Source organism: Anser brachyrhynchus, assembly GCF_964034855.1.
Source record: "Anser brachyrhynchus genome assembly, chromosome: 4".
NCBI lineage: Eukaryota > Metazoa > Chordata > Aves > Anseriformes > Anatidae > Anser > Anser brachyrhynchus.
Genome location: NC_137698.1, coordinates 77351226 through 77363275, shown reverse-complemented (window position 1 = coordinate 77363275; position 12050 = coordinate 77351226). Strand labels below are relative to the sequence as shown.

Here is a 12050-nt window from a genome sequence, read left to right as displayed (position 1 = left end):
CATTTAGGAACTCCCCCTCCACCCGGTTTCCCTCTGGCCCCTTCCAGCAGGGCTGACCCCATCCCATCCCCGGAGGCAGCCCCGGGGGACCCGCAGCCCCGTCCCTCCCCATCTCCCACCCGCGGTGTGGGTTCTGTGGGGCAGAGACGTGGACAACGGTGTCACCTGGGTTTAGTTCTGGGATGCTCAGCAAAGGGCTGGGGGGGAACACGGGGGCTGGAGAAGGAGATCTCCCTCCTCCCCAGGGCGGTTTGGGGACAGATCCCTGCTTTTCAGGGCTGGGAGAGGGCAGGAAAACAACCTCAAGCCCCGAGGTCCAAAGAAGGGAGCGGGGCTGCATTTTTCCTGGTTTCTTCTGGGATTTCTCTTTGTTCCCCCTTTGCCCAAGCCTTGCTGGATCCGGGGGGACGCTTCCACCCCGCTGCTCACATCGACACCCCCACGATGTCTGTGCCTCCTTCCCTCCGTCCCACCCCAGCCGCGGGGACCTGGCGGGCTGGGGACCTGAGGCTGAGCTGGCTCCGGGGCTCCAAGTAGGACAAATCCCTCCAGGAGCAGGATTTGGCCGCTGCCCAGGGCCGCCCAGCATCCGTGGCCCCGGCACTCCTTGCAAAACAAGCCCAGAGCCACAGCCCCGATTTCGGGGCCCCTTTCCCATTCCATCTGGGGGACAGGACCCTTTTCCCGGGACGAGCTGCCCGCCTTGGGATGAGGGATGAGGACCGCAGGCTCCCCCGCTGATGGATTTTCCCTCCCTGCTGATTATCTGGGCACCTTTCTCCGCGACGTGGCAGCTAAAGGTGAAAAACGCAGCAGAAATCCCGCTGCCGTTGGCCGCCGCACGGTTTCGGCAGGCAGAGAGCGAGCCCAGCGAGGCCTCGTATCGGAACAAACGTTTAATTACAAAAATAGACGCGATTCTCTAATGTTCCCCGTAGAATCTGCTTACAAACGGGAAAATAGTCATAATACCAACATCGCCTTCCCAAAGGGACCGCTGCCGCCAAAGGCGGGCGGTGGCCGCGCCATCCCCACCGCGTGGCGCCGAGGGCACCGCGTCCCCGCAGGAGAGGTGCCGGTTTACACCATTTACTCCACGCCGGGAGCGGGGTAACTCGCGGCCCGGGCGCTGCAAAGGCAGCCCCAGCCAGGCTGTCCGTGGGCGTATAAAAAAAAATCGGTGGCGATTCCTCTCTGTACATCTTTTGTTCTGTTCCTCCTCGGTGCAGGAGCTGTAGGAACGGCTCGGTCCTTGCGCTTTGGAGGCGGCTCCGGTGGCCGGAGCTGCTCCGAGCCACGGGCGCAGAGCGGCGGCTCAGCACCGCCTCGGCCCTCTCCGCCGCGCTGCTCTCCTCCTGGCACAGCCGGGCACGGCTCGCCCGCGGCTGGCGTCCTCTCCGGGGCCACCCCAGGGTGTTCCCAGCCCAGCTCTTCCTCCAGATGCTCGGGGTGGGGGGTGGGGGGGGTCCCGTTTCGGGCAAACGCCGTCTCGCGGCGCTCAGCGCGGGGGCTTCACAGCGTCCCGAAGGAGAGACCCACCGAGAAGAAGCCCAAGCCTTTGAGCTTCTCCTCCGTCCGCGCTTTCTGCTTCAGGTGGACTTTGCTGTGCCGCTTCTTCTCGTCGCTCCTGGCGAAGCGGCGGCCGCAGGTGTCGCAGGAGAAGGGCTTCTCGCCCGTGTGGGTGCGGATGTGGGTGGTGAGGTGGTCGCTGCGGCTGAAGTTCCTCAGGCAGATGCGGCACTGGAAGGGCTTGTGGCCCGTGTGGATGCGGAGGTGCCTGTTGAGCTCGTCGGAGCGGGCGAAGCTCCGCACACAGTTCTCAACAGGGCAGGCGAAGGCTTTCTCGTGGGGCTTGGGGCAGAAGCATTTGGAAGAGCACTTGGTGCGGCGAGGCTTCTTCTTGGGCTCGGCCAGGGCAGGCGGGGCGGCAGGCAGCAGCGAGGGGATGGAGGCCGGGGCCGGGTGGCCCAAAAAGTCCGCGGGAGGGACGGAGGGCGAGGGGTGGGGATGGAGGAGCTCGCCGGAGCTCAGCAGAGCCGGTAGGACCTCGGGCTGGGCCAAGGAGGAGTCGAAGTCCGGCAGGAGCTGGGGGGCGAGGCCGTGCAGCTTGGCGTCCCCAAAGTCGCCGCGGGCCGGGAAGTTTTCGGGCTCGCAGCCGAATCCCAAAGCGGCTCCGGGGAAGCAGCCGGGGTCCTCTGCCAGGCTGCTGAGCTCCGACTGGCAGCTGACGGACAGCACGTTTTCCATCTTGGAGCCCAGCGGGTGAAACATGGCCTGGCCGCTCTCCCCGGCCGGGAAGGCCTCGGGGGAATGGTAGCCAGCGGGCAAGTAGGCTTGGTGCTGGGCCACGGGCTCCCACTGGGCGCAGGAGGCTTTGAACTTGTCCAGGGACGGCGAGCCGGGGGGCAGCTTGATGTCCTGCTTGGTGTCCAGGAGCTTGGGCTCGAAGAAGCACTGCGAGGGGCTCCCCAAGGAGGGCTGGGGCTGCAGGGGGTGCGCGGCCTCGGCGGCGGGGAAGGTGCCGTAGCCCTGCTCGCCGAAGGGGGCCGGCACGGGGACGTTCATGTCGGGCTGGCAGCCGGCGTAGAGCTCCAGCTGGCTCGGGGGCGCCTCGGGGCAGGGGTAGAGAGCGTCCAGGTGCCTTTGGTGGCCCTCGGAGGGGGCGAAGGGGGAGATGCCCAGGATCCCCGACATCAGGTTGAAGAGGGATTCCTGGTCCTGGGGGTGCTCCGGCACTGCCTTGATGAAGAAGCTGCCGGTGTAGCTGAGCGAGGGGGAGGGCTGGCTGCCAGGGGGGGGGTAATCCGCCGCCCCGCTGCTCACCGGGGCGCCCAGCAGCTCACCTGGGGACACAGAGGGGACGATTGTTAGAGGGGATGGAGGGATAGAGGGATGCTGGCATGGGGAGGGGGGAGACGCGGGGGAACGGCGGGATGCTGGAGCTGCGTCACCGCGTGGTCCCCATCCCAGCCGGGTCCTCTGTGCCCCCCCCATGGCAGGACCCCCATCACCCCCACCCTGGGCTGGCCGGGCACTGCTGGACCCGCAGCCAGGGGCTGGGGGGGCAGAGTTGGGGACAGTGCCCGGCTCCTAGCTGGAGATGTCACCCCCAGGGGGGTCCCGCATCCCTGCCCGGCTCCCCCCCTGCCCTTACCTCCGAGGAATTCGGCCTCCGCCAGAAGTTGCTGCTCGGGCTGCCCCAAGCCCTGCAGCTCCCCGGCTTTCATCTCGCAGCTCTCCTCGTACTTGGAGTAGAGCGGGTCCGGGCAGGAGAAATCCATGACGTTGAGCATCTCCCTGGGAGGCACGGTCGGAGGAGAGCAGCTGGGGGGTGCTTGGAGGGGGGGCTCGGGCTGAGCCCGAGGATGCTCCGGGGGCTGCGTGGGGTGAGCCGGGAGGTGCTGCGGGGTACCCGGTGTGGTCCAGGGGATGCTCGGGGCGATCCGGGGGATGCTCGGGGCGATCCGGGGGATGCTCAGGATGATCCAGGGGATGCTCACAGTGATCCCGAGGATGCTGCGGGGTGATCCGGAGGATGATGCAGGGTACCCGGCGTGGTGCAAGGGACGCTCACGGCGATCCAGGGAATTCTCGGGGTGATCCAGGGGATGCTGCGGGGTACCCGGTGTGACGCAGAGGACGCTCAGGGCGATCCGGGGGATGCTCGGGGTGATCCGGGGGATGCTGCGGGGTACCTGGCGTGGTGCAAGGGATGCTCGGGGTGATCCAGGGGATGCTCAGGGTGGTCCAGGGGATGCTCGGGGGGATCCGGGGGATGCTCAGGGTGGTCCAGGGGATGCTCAGGACGATCCCGGGGATGCTGGGGGGGGATCCAGGGGATGCTGTGGGGTACCCGGCGTGATGCAAAGGATGCTCGGGGCGATCCAGGGGATGCTCGGGGGGATCCGGGGGGTGCTCGGGGTGCCTCGGGGGGTGCCGGGGGTGCCGTGGGGGGTGTGTGCGGGGGTGGCCGCGGGCTGTGGCAGCCGTGCCCGGGGCCGTGGGGCGGCAGGGGGCCGTCGGAGCAGCGCAGCCCGTGCGGACGCCCGGCTCGCCCTCCCCGCCGCCCCCTTTATAGCTGCCGCGGGGCCGCTCCGACCCTTCCGCCGCAGCCATTTCTGGAGTCCCCAGCGAGGCTGCCGTGACGTAAATGCCCAAACATGGACTCAGGATGTAGGCTAGGGAGCCCCAATAAGGAAATCTCTCCCGTGACGCTGCTGCCCCCTCCCTCCCCCCACCCCTCCCTCCGCCTTTTCTCCAGCTTATTTTTTTTTATCTTTTTTTTTTTTTTTCCCCCTTTTTCCTTCCTCCTTCTCTCCCTTTTTTTTTTTTTTTTCCCCCTAATAATCGCGATATTTTTAACAAATCGCTGCAGGCCCCGCGGTGCCGCCGGCCTTGGGGCGCACGGCTGGGTGCACGGCTGGGTGCACGGCTGCACCTGGCTGTGCATCTGTTTGCGCGTGTATTTCAGTCGTGTGCCCGTGTTTGCGCGTGCGTTTTATTTCTGCGTGTGTGTTTTTGTGTGTATTTGTGCCTGGACTCTCTCCGTGTGCACGCGCATCCCCCCCCCCCGTCGCCCCCCCCCCCCACACCTTTCTCACCACCACACCCGTGCGCACACACACATGTGCAAGCGCACACACACACACACACACACACACACACACGTACACACACCCCTCGCCTCCCTCCGGGCTCGGGTCACCATCCCCAGGGCCGGGGGACGCTCAGGATCCGGCCCTCGCACCGCAGCACCGCACTCCGCGAGCGCTCGGGCTCTGGCTCCCCTCCCAACGTGGGCTGCTGTTATTCCAGATTTACATCTCCCCAGGCTCTTATTCGCCTTATGCTATTTTTTCCCTGTGAATGCCTTTTGTTGCTCTTGTTCCTTCTAGAAGCGTGAAAGGTGCCGGGCTTGCGATTCCCCCCCCCCCTCCCCCTTTTCCTCCTTCCCAAGGCGGATTTTTGCAATGCTTTCCCATTTCTGCTGGCATTCTGCGTTTGGAGCCGCGAGGCAGATCCTGGCTGCGCCGGCTTCTCCTGCGATGGGGGCGAGCTGCCAAAACGAGAAGGCAAACGCTGCGGCCAGCTCCCTCACCGTGTCCCCGTCCTCCTGGTTCTTGGCTCCTGGCCACACCGGTGCGATCGGCGTGGGTTCAGGCTGGGAGAGGGCAGATCCACACCGCAAACCCCGCCGGCGCATCCAAGGGGGACGTTGCGAGGGTGGAGTTGGTAGGAGCAGCTCTTCGGGAGGCTCCTTCCACTGCTGCCGCGGTGCCCTGAGCATCCTGAAGCCTCCACTGAAGGAAGCGTGGAGGCTGCTGCTTGTCCTGCTTTGATTTTGGAGATTTCCAAATTTCCAAGGGCAACTTTGAGCCGGAGCCGAGCCCGGCAGAGCGGCCATGCTTTGGGGAACCGGCTTCGAGCGTGGGTGGTTTAGCCAAGGAGGGGAAGTTTTTCTCCAGGCATTTCAGACCCCACCACAAAACGCACGTGGAGCAACAATTACAGGTGGTTTTGGAACAAACCCACTGCTTCTGAGCAGAATGAAGCCGGTGAAGAAGTCAGCGCAGTCCATGAGCATCACCCACCGCATCCGCGGCACCAAGCGGGGCGCCGGCAAGAGCGCAGAGCTATTCCTGGCTGGGGCCGTGACTCAGTGCCTCACCTCGGGCACAGCACTTCCAGATGTGTCTAGCAGTGCTTCCCCATGCCGGGGGCAGGCTGCTAAGCGCTGCCTCTGTAAAATGCGCCGAGATCTCCGGAGAAGAGGTGCAAAGAGGCGTTAAGCCCGGCTGGTGATTCAGGGAGTGTCAGGGGATGAGCTGCGAGGCAGGCTGGAAACAAAAGAAGGGATGGAGAGAGGTGCAGGACATTGTCACTGGTGGAAATGGTGAGCAGGACATAGTTATTCATCGCTTCACAGCTCTCAGGAGCTGGGGGAGTCCAGTGCCATGGCCACAACGCAGGTTTGGGGCGGGCCAAAGGCAACGCTTAGCCCTGCAGGGCTCGATGAAACCGAAACTCGTGGCTCCAGGATGTCACGGAGACCGGAGCGACAAATGGGTTCAAACAGTCTGCCTGTGGCTGCTGGCCACAACCACAGCCTCCTGTTCATGAGATCTGCTGCTCGCTGGTGGGACCCAACCTGGGGAAGGACCTTGGGGTCCCTGCTCTCCTCCTCCCCCTGCCCTGGGCATCTCTCCGGGGATGTGTCGGACAGCCCCAGTCCCTTTTCTCCTGGAGGTGGAAAACCCTGTCCCACCTTTATGGGATGCCAGACAGCAAGGGCTGACGTGCCCCACATGTCCCCTGCCACCGCCACGGGGCAAGGGCAGCCCTAGGAAACCTCTCTCCATCCGGAGAGCTGATCCTAAAATCGTGGTGGTCTGAGCCAGGAAAACAACGGTGTGTTGTTTATGTAAGCCTTGTCTGCCTGGGGGAGCACTGCTAATCCTCCAGGGGCGGCTGTGGTGGTTTGGGTATGGTCCCACGAACCCTCTCCTTTTTTTTTTTTCCTGCTTAGCTTGAGAGAAATAAAACTCCACTTGCATTTGTAAATCAGTCTCTAAATGACCCTCTCTGAAGGCAGCTCCTGTCGGGGAGCGTGGCCGTGTTAGCGAGGGGAGCATCAGCTCCGGCCGGGGAGGTGATGCTGCCAGCAAGGGCTCCAGCGAAGCGCATGAGGTAATAGAAAACGTGACCGGGAGTGGAGCCAGGCTCCGGGGCCAGCTGCTGGCACAGCGCCTCGGTGCCCAGGAGGGTCCTTGGCCGGGAGGACGCGGGATAGCCTTCCCGTGGCGCACCGTGTCGTCACACGGGGACAGGAGGGAATCCATGCGCCGCCGCCAGCTCCCCTCCTGCCTTGCGGAGGCACCCGGGCAGATAACAGATTTCACCCCCGATTTTCAGGTCCTCGCCGTCTCTGCTTCTTGCAGGTGCCCCTGCTGAAGCTCTCCAGGAGTGGAAGCGGTTTGGAAAGCTGTTGTGTGAGCTCCAAGCGTGCGCCTTGCCGTGGCGATCGCCCCAAGGAGAAAGGGTTCGGTGGCTGTCCGGGCGTCCCTCCCCGCCTGCACCCCCATGGGAGCACCCTCGGGGCAGCCACCGATGACCCCAAAGGGAGCAGAGCTTTTGCTCTGGCATTGCCAGGAACCCAAAGACAGGACACAATTTGCTCAGTGCCCTCTGACCCCTGCTGTGTGCGCACCCCCTTATCTTGCTCCCAGCTCGCCCAGGAGTGCAGCCCCCCCAGGGGACACGGTGCTAGCCCGGGGGCTCCCCGGCCACCCACCATCTGCAGCCGGCTGGCACAAGCCACCAGCCCTGGCTCCAGCCTGGGTGAGTGTTCACTTGGCGAGCTCCTCTCCGGTGCCTGCTGGTCCGCCCAGGCATTTCCTCCAAGCTGGACCCCAACGGTTTTTTTTGGCCTCCCCCCCACGACACGCAGATCATCACGACAAGCTGCCTCCCCCCCGGCGGGGCTATAGCACGGAAATCAAGCGCAAATTCTTGGCTTCGTCTCATTTCTCCCCCAGCTTTCACCTTTGGGGCCTTGGTCTGGGCTCTCCCTTATGCTCCAGAGGGTCTCTAGCAAGGGGGTGGATGCTCCTGGGACTTCCAGCCCTTGTTGAGGGAGAAGGTGCTGTGGAAAGGAGGCAAAGTGTCCTCCTGCTCTTGCCCTGCCTTGCCTTGCCGTGGCCAGAAAGGAGCTGGGGGAGGCCTGGGGAGCTCCCTCCCCACCGCAGCCTCCCAGAGGTGGAGTTGGGCAGCACGGAGCTGAGGCTGGAAGTCGTTTCTCCGAAGGGATGGACTGAATGTGGCTCGGGGTGATGCCACACGTAGGGAAAGGGATAATTTCCGCGTGTCTTCTTCCACATCCCAGGCATTTATGTCTCCTGCTTCTTCTGCACTAGACCTATGTTTAATAACCCTTCATAGTTTTTTTTCCGTTGTCTAATTACTTTTTGAACCCTTAGCATCCCTGTGGGCTGAGGAGCCTCCAGGCACACTGGGGTGTGTGCGATGAACCTGCCGGCTGCCCACAAGAGACCGTGGCTCCATCAGCTGAGCCACCAGCCTTGAATATTCAGCAAGATGTTTCTGTGAATCCTTAACCCACCCCCACCAAAAGAAAAGAAAACAGCAGAAGACAATGCTATTTCTTTATGAACCACCCCAGATTTCCCTCAGCTGGGCCTTGGAGAAAGAAAAGGGAGCAGGAGCCTGCCCTGAAGCTGGTGATGGACTTCACGGGGGGATGGATGGTGAGATGGGATGGGGCAGTGACCCATCCTGGGGCGGCTGCTGGAGGCGGCACGCCGATGGGTCGCTGCCCCGCTGCCGGATTTCTCCTCTTCGCTCTGTGCCACCCCTCCAGGGAGGGGTACGGCGCCCCTTTCAGGAAAACTAGAACGCATTGCTCCGCATTTCCATGGCAACTGGCACACCACCAGCCCTGCTGCCGGTCCCTTCCCTGCTCGGCAGAGGGGATGCTCGTGTGACGGAGGGGACACCGAGAAGTCACAAGGATTGCCTCCACCTCCCACCCATGCCACCACCGAGGACTTTTGCCCAAGCGCATCTTTCCCCTGGTGGCTTCAGCAGATTTGAGCAGCATGTGAGGCTCTGTAAGATGTCTGCCAAAAGGGCTTTTTTATTTATTTATTTATTTATTTTTTTATTACCTGGCACGAGGGAGGAGCAGCTGGCTGGAATTTCAGAGCTGAGCCCGGCGGGAGGTCGGGGCGGATGGCTATCTCCCTCCAGGTTTTATGTTGCTGCACATCACCATATTCACCGGGCGCTCAGCGACGATGCCGCCTCTTCCTGACCTTAACATTTATGGCTTCTCCTGCATCCTTGCTTTTTTACAAGCTTTGGGGTGAAATCCCTCCAATTCGGGTGCTGTGGCTGCTCCCTGCAGCCCAGGAGCAGGCGAGGACGGAGGAGCAGCTCTCCAAAACGGAGCTTTTCATCCTAAAAATAGGCTGGGAGGAAAGCAGCTCTTCTCCTGCCCCCCAGCCCACCGAATGATCACACCCAAATCGATCCCAAAGGCAAAGCACTGTCACTGTGAGCTCACAGGGAAGCAGAAGCAGTGTTTCTGCTCTCTCCTTCATCACACATCCTAGCCACGATATTTTTAGTGTTGGTTTTGCATGTGCTGCTTAGGGGCAGGACAATCAGCTGGGCTCAGGACAAGCACCGTGACTTTGCCAGGCAGCTGGTGGGCACGTTTCCCTGTAACAAAGCAGGAAGGGACGATTTCCTCAACTTCTTTCCAAATTCACGTTTTTCTCTAAGAGTCTCACCGCTGCGGTGCGTTGACTGGAAAGCTGCAGGCACTTCAAGCAAGCCCTCCTTCCAGGCTGAACGAAGTGATTCACTGAGCCCCAAATAAGCCTTTCTCCACTCGCTCTCACACTGGTTTTTAACCACCTCTAAAAAAAAAAACTGTATGTTTTTAATAAAACAATATTTAAACTGAACCATTGGGCTGTTTTATTTGTAACTTCTGAGTTTCCAGAGGGCTTTGACCAGGACCTTGATGCCTGAAAGGAACCAGCACCGGGGGGTTCCCTCAGGGCCCTCAGCCCCCCCAGGACATCGCAGGCTGCCGTGCCACCAGCATCACAGGGCTCTGGCTTTGCCAGCGAGGCAGCAGAGATGCCCTGAGCAGGACACAGACGTCCACCGCCACCCTTCCACCCGAAACAGAGCCGCCTTGCCATCAGATAAGGCTGCTCATTAACAAACCATTGGAATAAAATCCCCCTAAGGACGGACGTAGAAGGGCTGAGCTGGCTGCAGAGGTGCTGCTAGCAGCGGGCAAGTTACCAGAGCCATTCGTCCACCCACCGGTGCGAGTGAAGTGACATGGCCAAGGACACACGGAGAGCCTGTTGCAGAGATGGTGGCCAAAGCTTTTCCAAGCACCGGCTGCAAGCCGTGCCCTCGAGCCCCCCCGTGGTTCCCAACCCCTCTGATTTTAAGGGGCACCTGGCCCAGTGCCTGCCTGGTGAGGAATTTATCCCACAGCTCTTCGTTTGTGAGGGCTGTCCGCTTCCTTGACCAGATCCTTTTCAGGAATATTTCCAAGACTCCAGAGAAACACACTCCAGAATCATTAATCAGCGCAGCATAAAGATTTATTAACTCTCTTCTCCATGAAATAAAACCATCAGCCTTTGAAGCCGGCTTTCTGTGCCATCAATTCTTCCTTCCAAGTAAATTTAAAGGCTGTCACCATCAGCTGCTAGAGAAGGCAAATCCATCTATCAAGTTCTGATTTGTTGCTTGTGGTTACAGCAGCGTGATCTCGACTCGCATCCAAAATACGATTGTGAAATGATGGTAGGCTTTCTTTTGCCATTAGTATTAATTATATTAATAAAACTTGATGATATTCTTGCCAAAGGTTGGAAGTGCGTGGAAAGTCATGGAACTCTGCGAATCGACTGCTCTGGCCTCTTGGCATATAATTAGGAAAACTATTAAACGTGGCGTTTTGTGCAAATTAATACAAGCTGCATCTATTCTGCAGTGCCCCCGTTCAGCTACAAGAGCAGAAGTTCCCTTCTCACCTGCAGGCAGCAGGCTGCTCAACCTAGGCATGAATGGAAAAAGCATCACTCTCAAATATATTTGCTAGAGTGCCTTTTTTTTTTTTTTTTTTACCCCAAAACCCTCTCAGTGGAAAAATACCGTGGTGCAGGAAAGGGAAGGAGTCGGTGCATCCCCTCCTGGCCTGATGGGTTCCAGCCACGCATCCATCACCCTTTTACCTTATACCTTTTACCAGGATCGGCTGGAGCTGGGAACAGATCAGTAGGTAATGCGGCGAGGAAGCCGTATAGGAGAATTAGGAAAATTCCTAAGCTGGAAAGGGATGGGGTTGAAACTTTCCTATAAACTTGAATCACCACAATGCCACACATCACCGGGAATATTTACTCGTGTCACCTGAAACAGAGTCAGGAGGAGGAAGGGTCTTGAGTGGGCCTCCAAGGGGCCCTCCACGCTTCAGTCTCTGAGGTGACCAGGAGGGTTTTTCTTTGCCTTGGAGCTGATGAAAAGGGACTGGAGCAAGGCCGAGCAACCCCCGCAGGAGCCTGCTGGTCCTGGGACACTGCTCTGCAGGCCACACCGTGAGCAGTCTCCTCTCGTCTTGGCTCCCTTCAGCTCATGGTCTCATGGCTCCTCTCAGCCTTCCCTGGTGCGTCCTCTTCCCGTCATCGCCCGAAGCTGGTGATGCCAGCTGGGTCGAAGGGTTTGTTTGCATGGAGGTCCACCTCAGCTAATGCCACGGCCTCTAGCATCAGTTCTGGAGCTTATAGACACCTACAAATAAGCACAGCAATTGGGAAATCACCAGTGATTAAATCTGGGATATAACACCGAATCGTGGAATGGTTTGGGTTGGGAGGGACCTTGAAGACCACTTGGTTCCAGGGGGGACCCTGCCTTGCTTTGGGCAGGGTCTGGGTGTCCTGATGCCAACAGCCAGCTGCAGCCAGCATCAGCCCATCGGTGTGGTGGACCTCTGTTTTTTTCTCTGCTTTATTTCTCTATTTTTTTAAATATAAGCAGGATGCAATCGCCGGGGACAGCGCCGGGTGCAAGGCACGGGATGGACACTGCACCCCTGGTGTTGTGACAGCGAGCGATGATGGATGCATGCTCAGCTCGCACTGATTTCTCCTTTGCTGCTCCAGTTCGCAACTAAAAATAAGCAGAAGAAGGAGCTGAGTATGCTCCAAGGAATTGTGGGGTAATAGATAAATAAAAATAAAAAGCAATGCTGCTGAGCGGAGACGTTTTTAAAGCTAGATCACCTCCGTCATTGCCACAGCTTTAAACCTCTGCCCAGGAAACACCCCCAGATCAATGCCTTCCTGCAAAAAATAGACATTCCTTTCCTGTATGGCCGGGAAATATCCAGGGAGGAGGATGCAGTCAGAGCCGCTGACCCCACCTTCATGGTCAGGTGGTGGATCAGGATCCTGGCGTAAAAACCTCCAGTGAGTTCTCCTAGCAGGTCGCAGCCTGAC

General features: G+C 59.9%; 1 protein-coding gene and 1 long non-coding RNA gene across 2 annotated transcripts; one reads left to right on the top strand and one right to left on the bottom strand.

The window, feature by feature from the left end:
- Nucleotides 1–878: 878 nt before the first annotated feature.
- Nucleotides 879–4195, bottom strand: EGR4 (early growth response 4). The gene is made up of 2 exons (XM_080592099.1): nucleotides 3155–4195; nucleotides 879–2843 (listed from the first exon to the last, which is right to left on the bottom strand). Exons 1-2 carry the CDS (start codon nucleotides 3291–3293, stop codon nucleotides 1513–1515), a joined length of 1470 nt encoding a protein of 489 aa, XP_080448225.1. The 5' UTR covers nucleotides 3294–4195; the 3' UTR covers nucleotides 879–1512.
- A 390-nt stretch (nucleotides 4196–4585) lies between these two features.
- On the top strand, nucleotides 4586–10302 carry LOC308195150. Its single transcript, XR_013951290.1, has 2 exons — nucleotides 4586–7882; nucleotides 7977–10302. It is a non-coding gene; the product is annotated as an uncharacterized lncRNA (long non-coding RNA).
- The last annotated feature ends 1748 nt before the right edge of the window (nucleotides 10303–12050 follow it).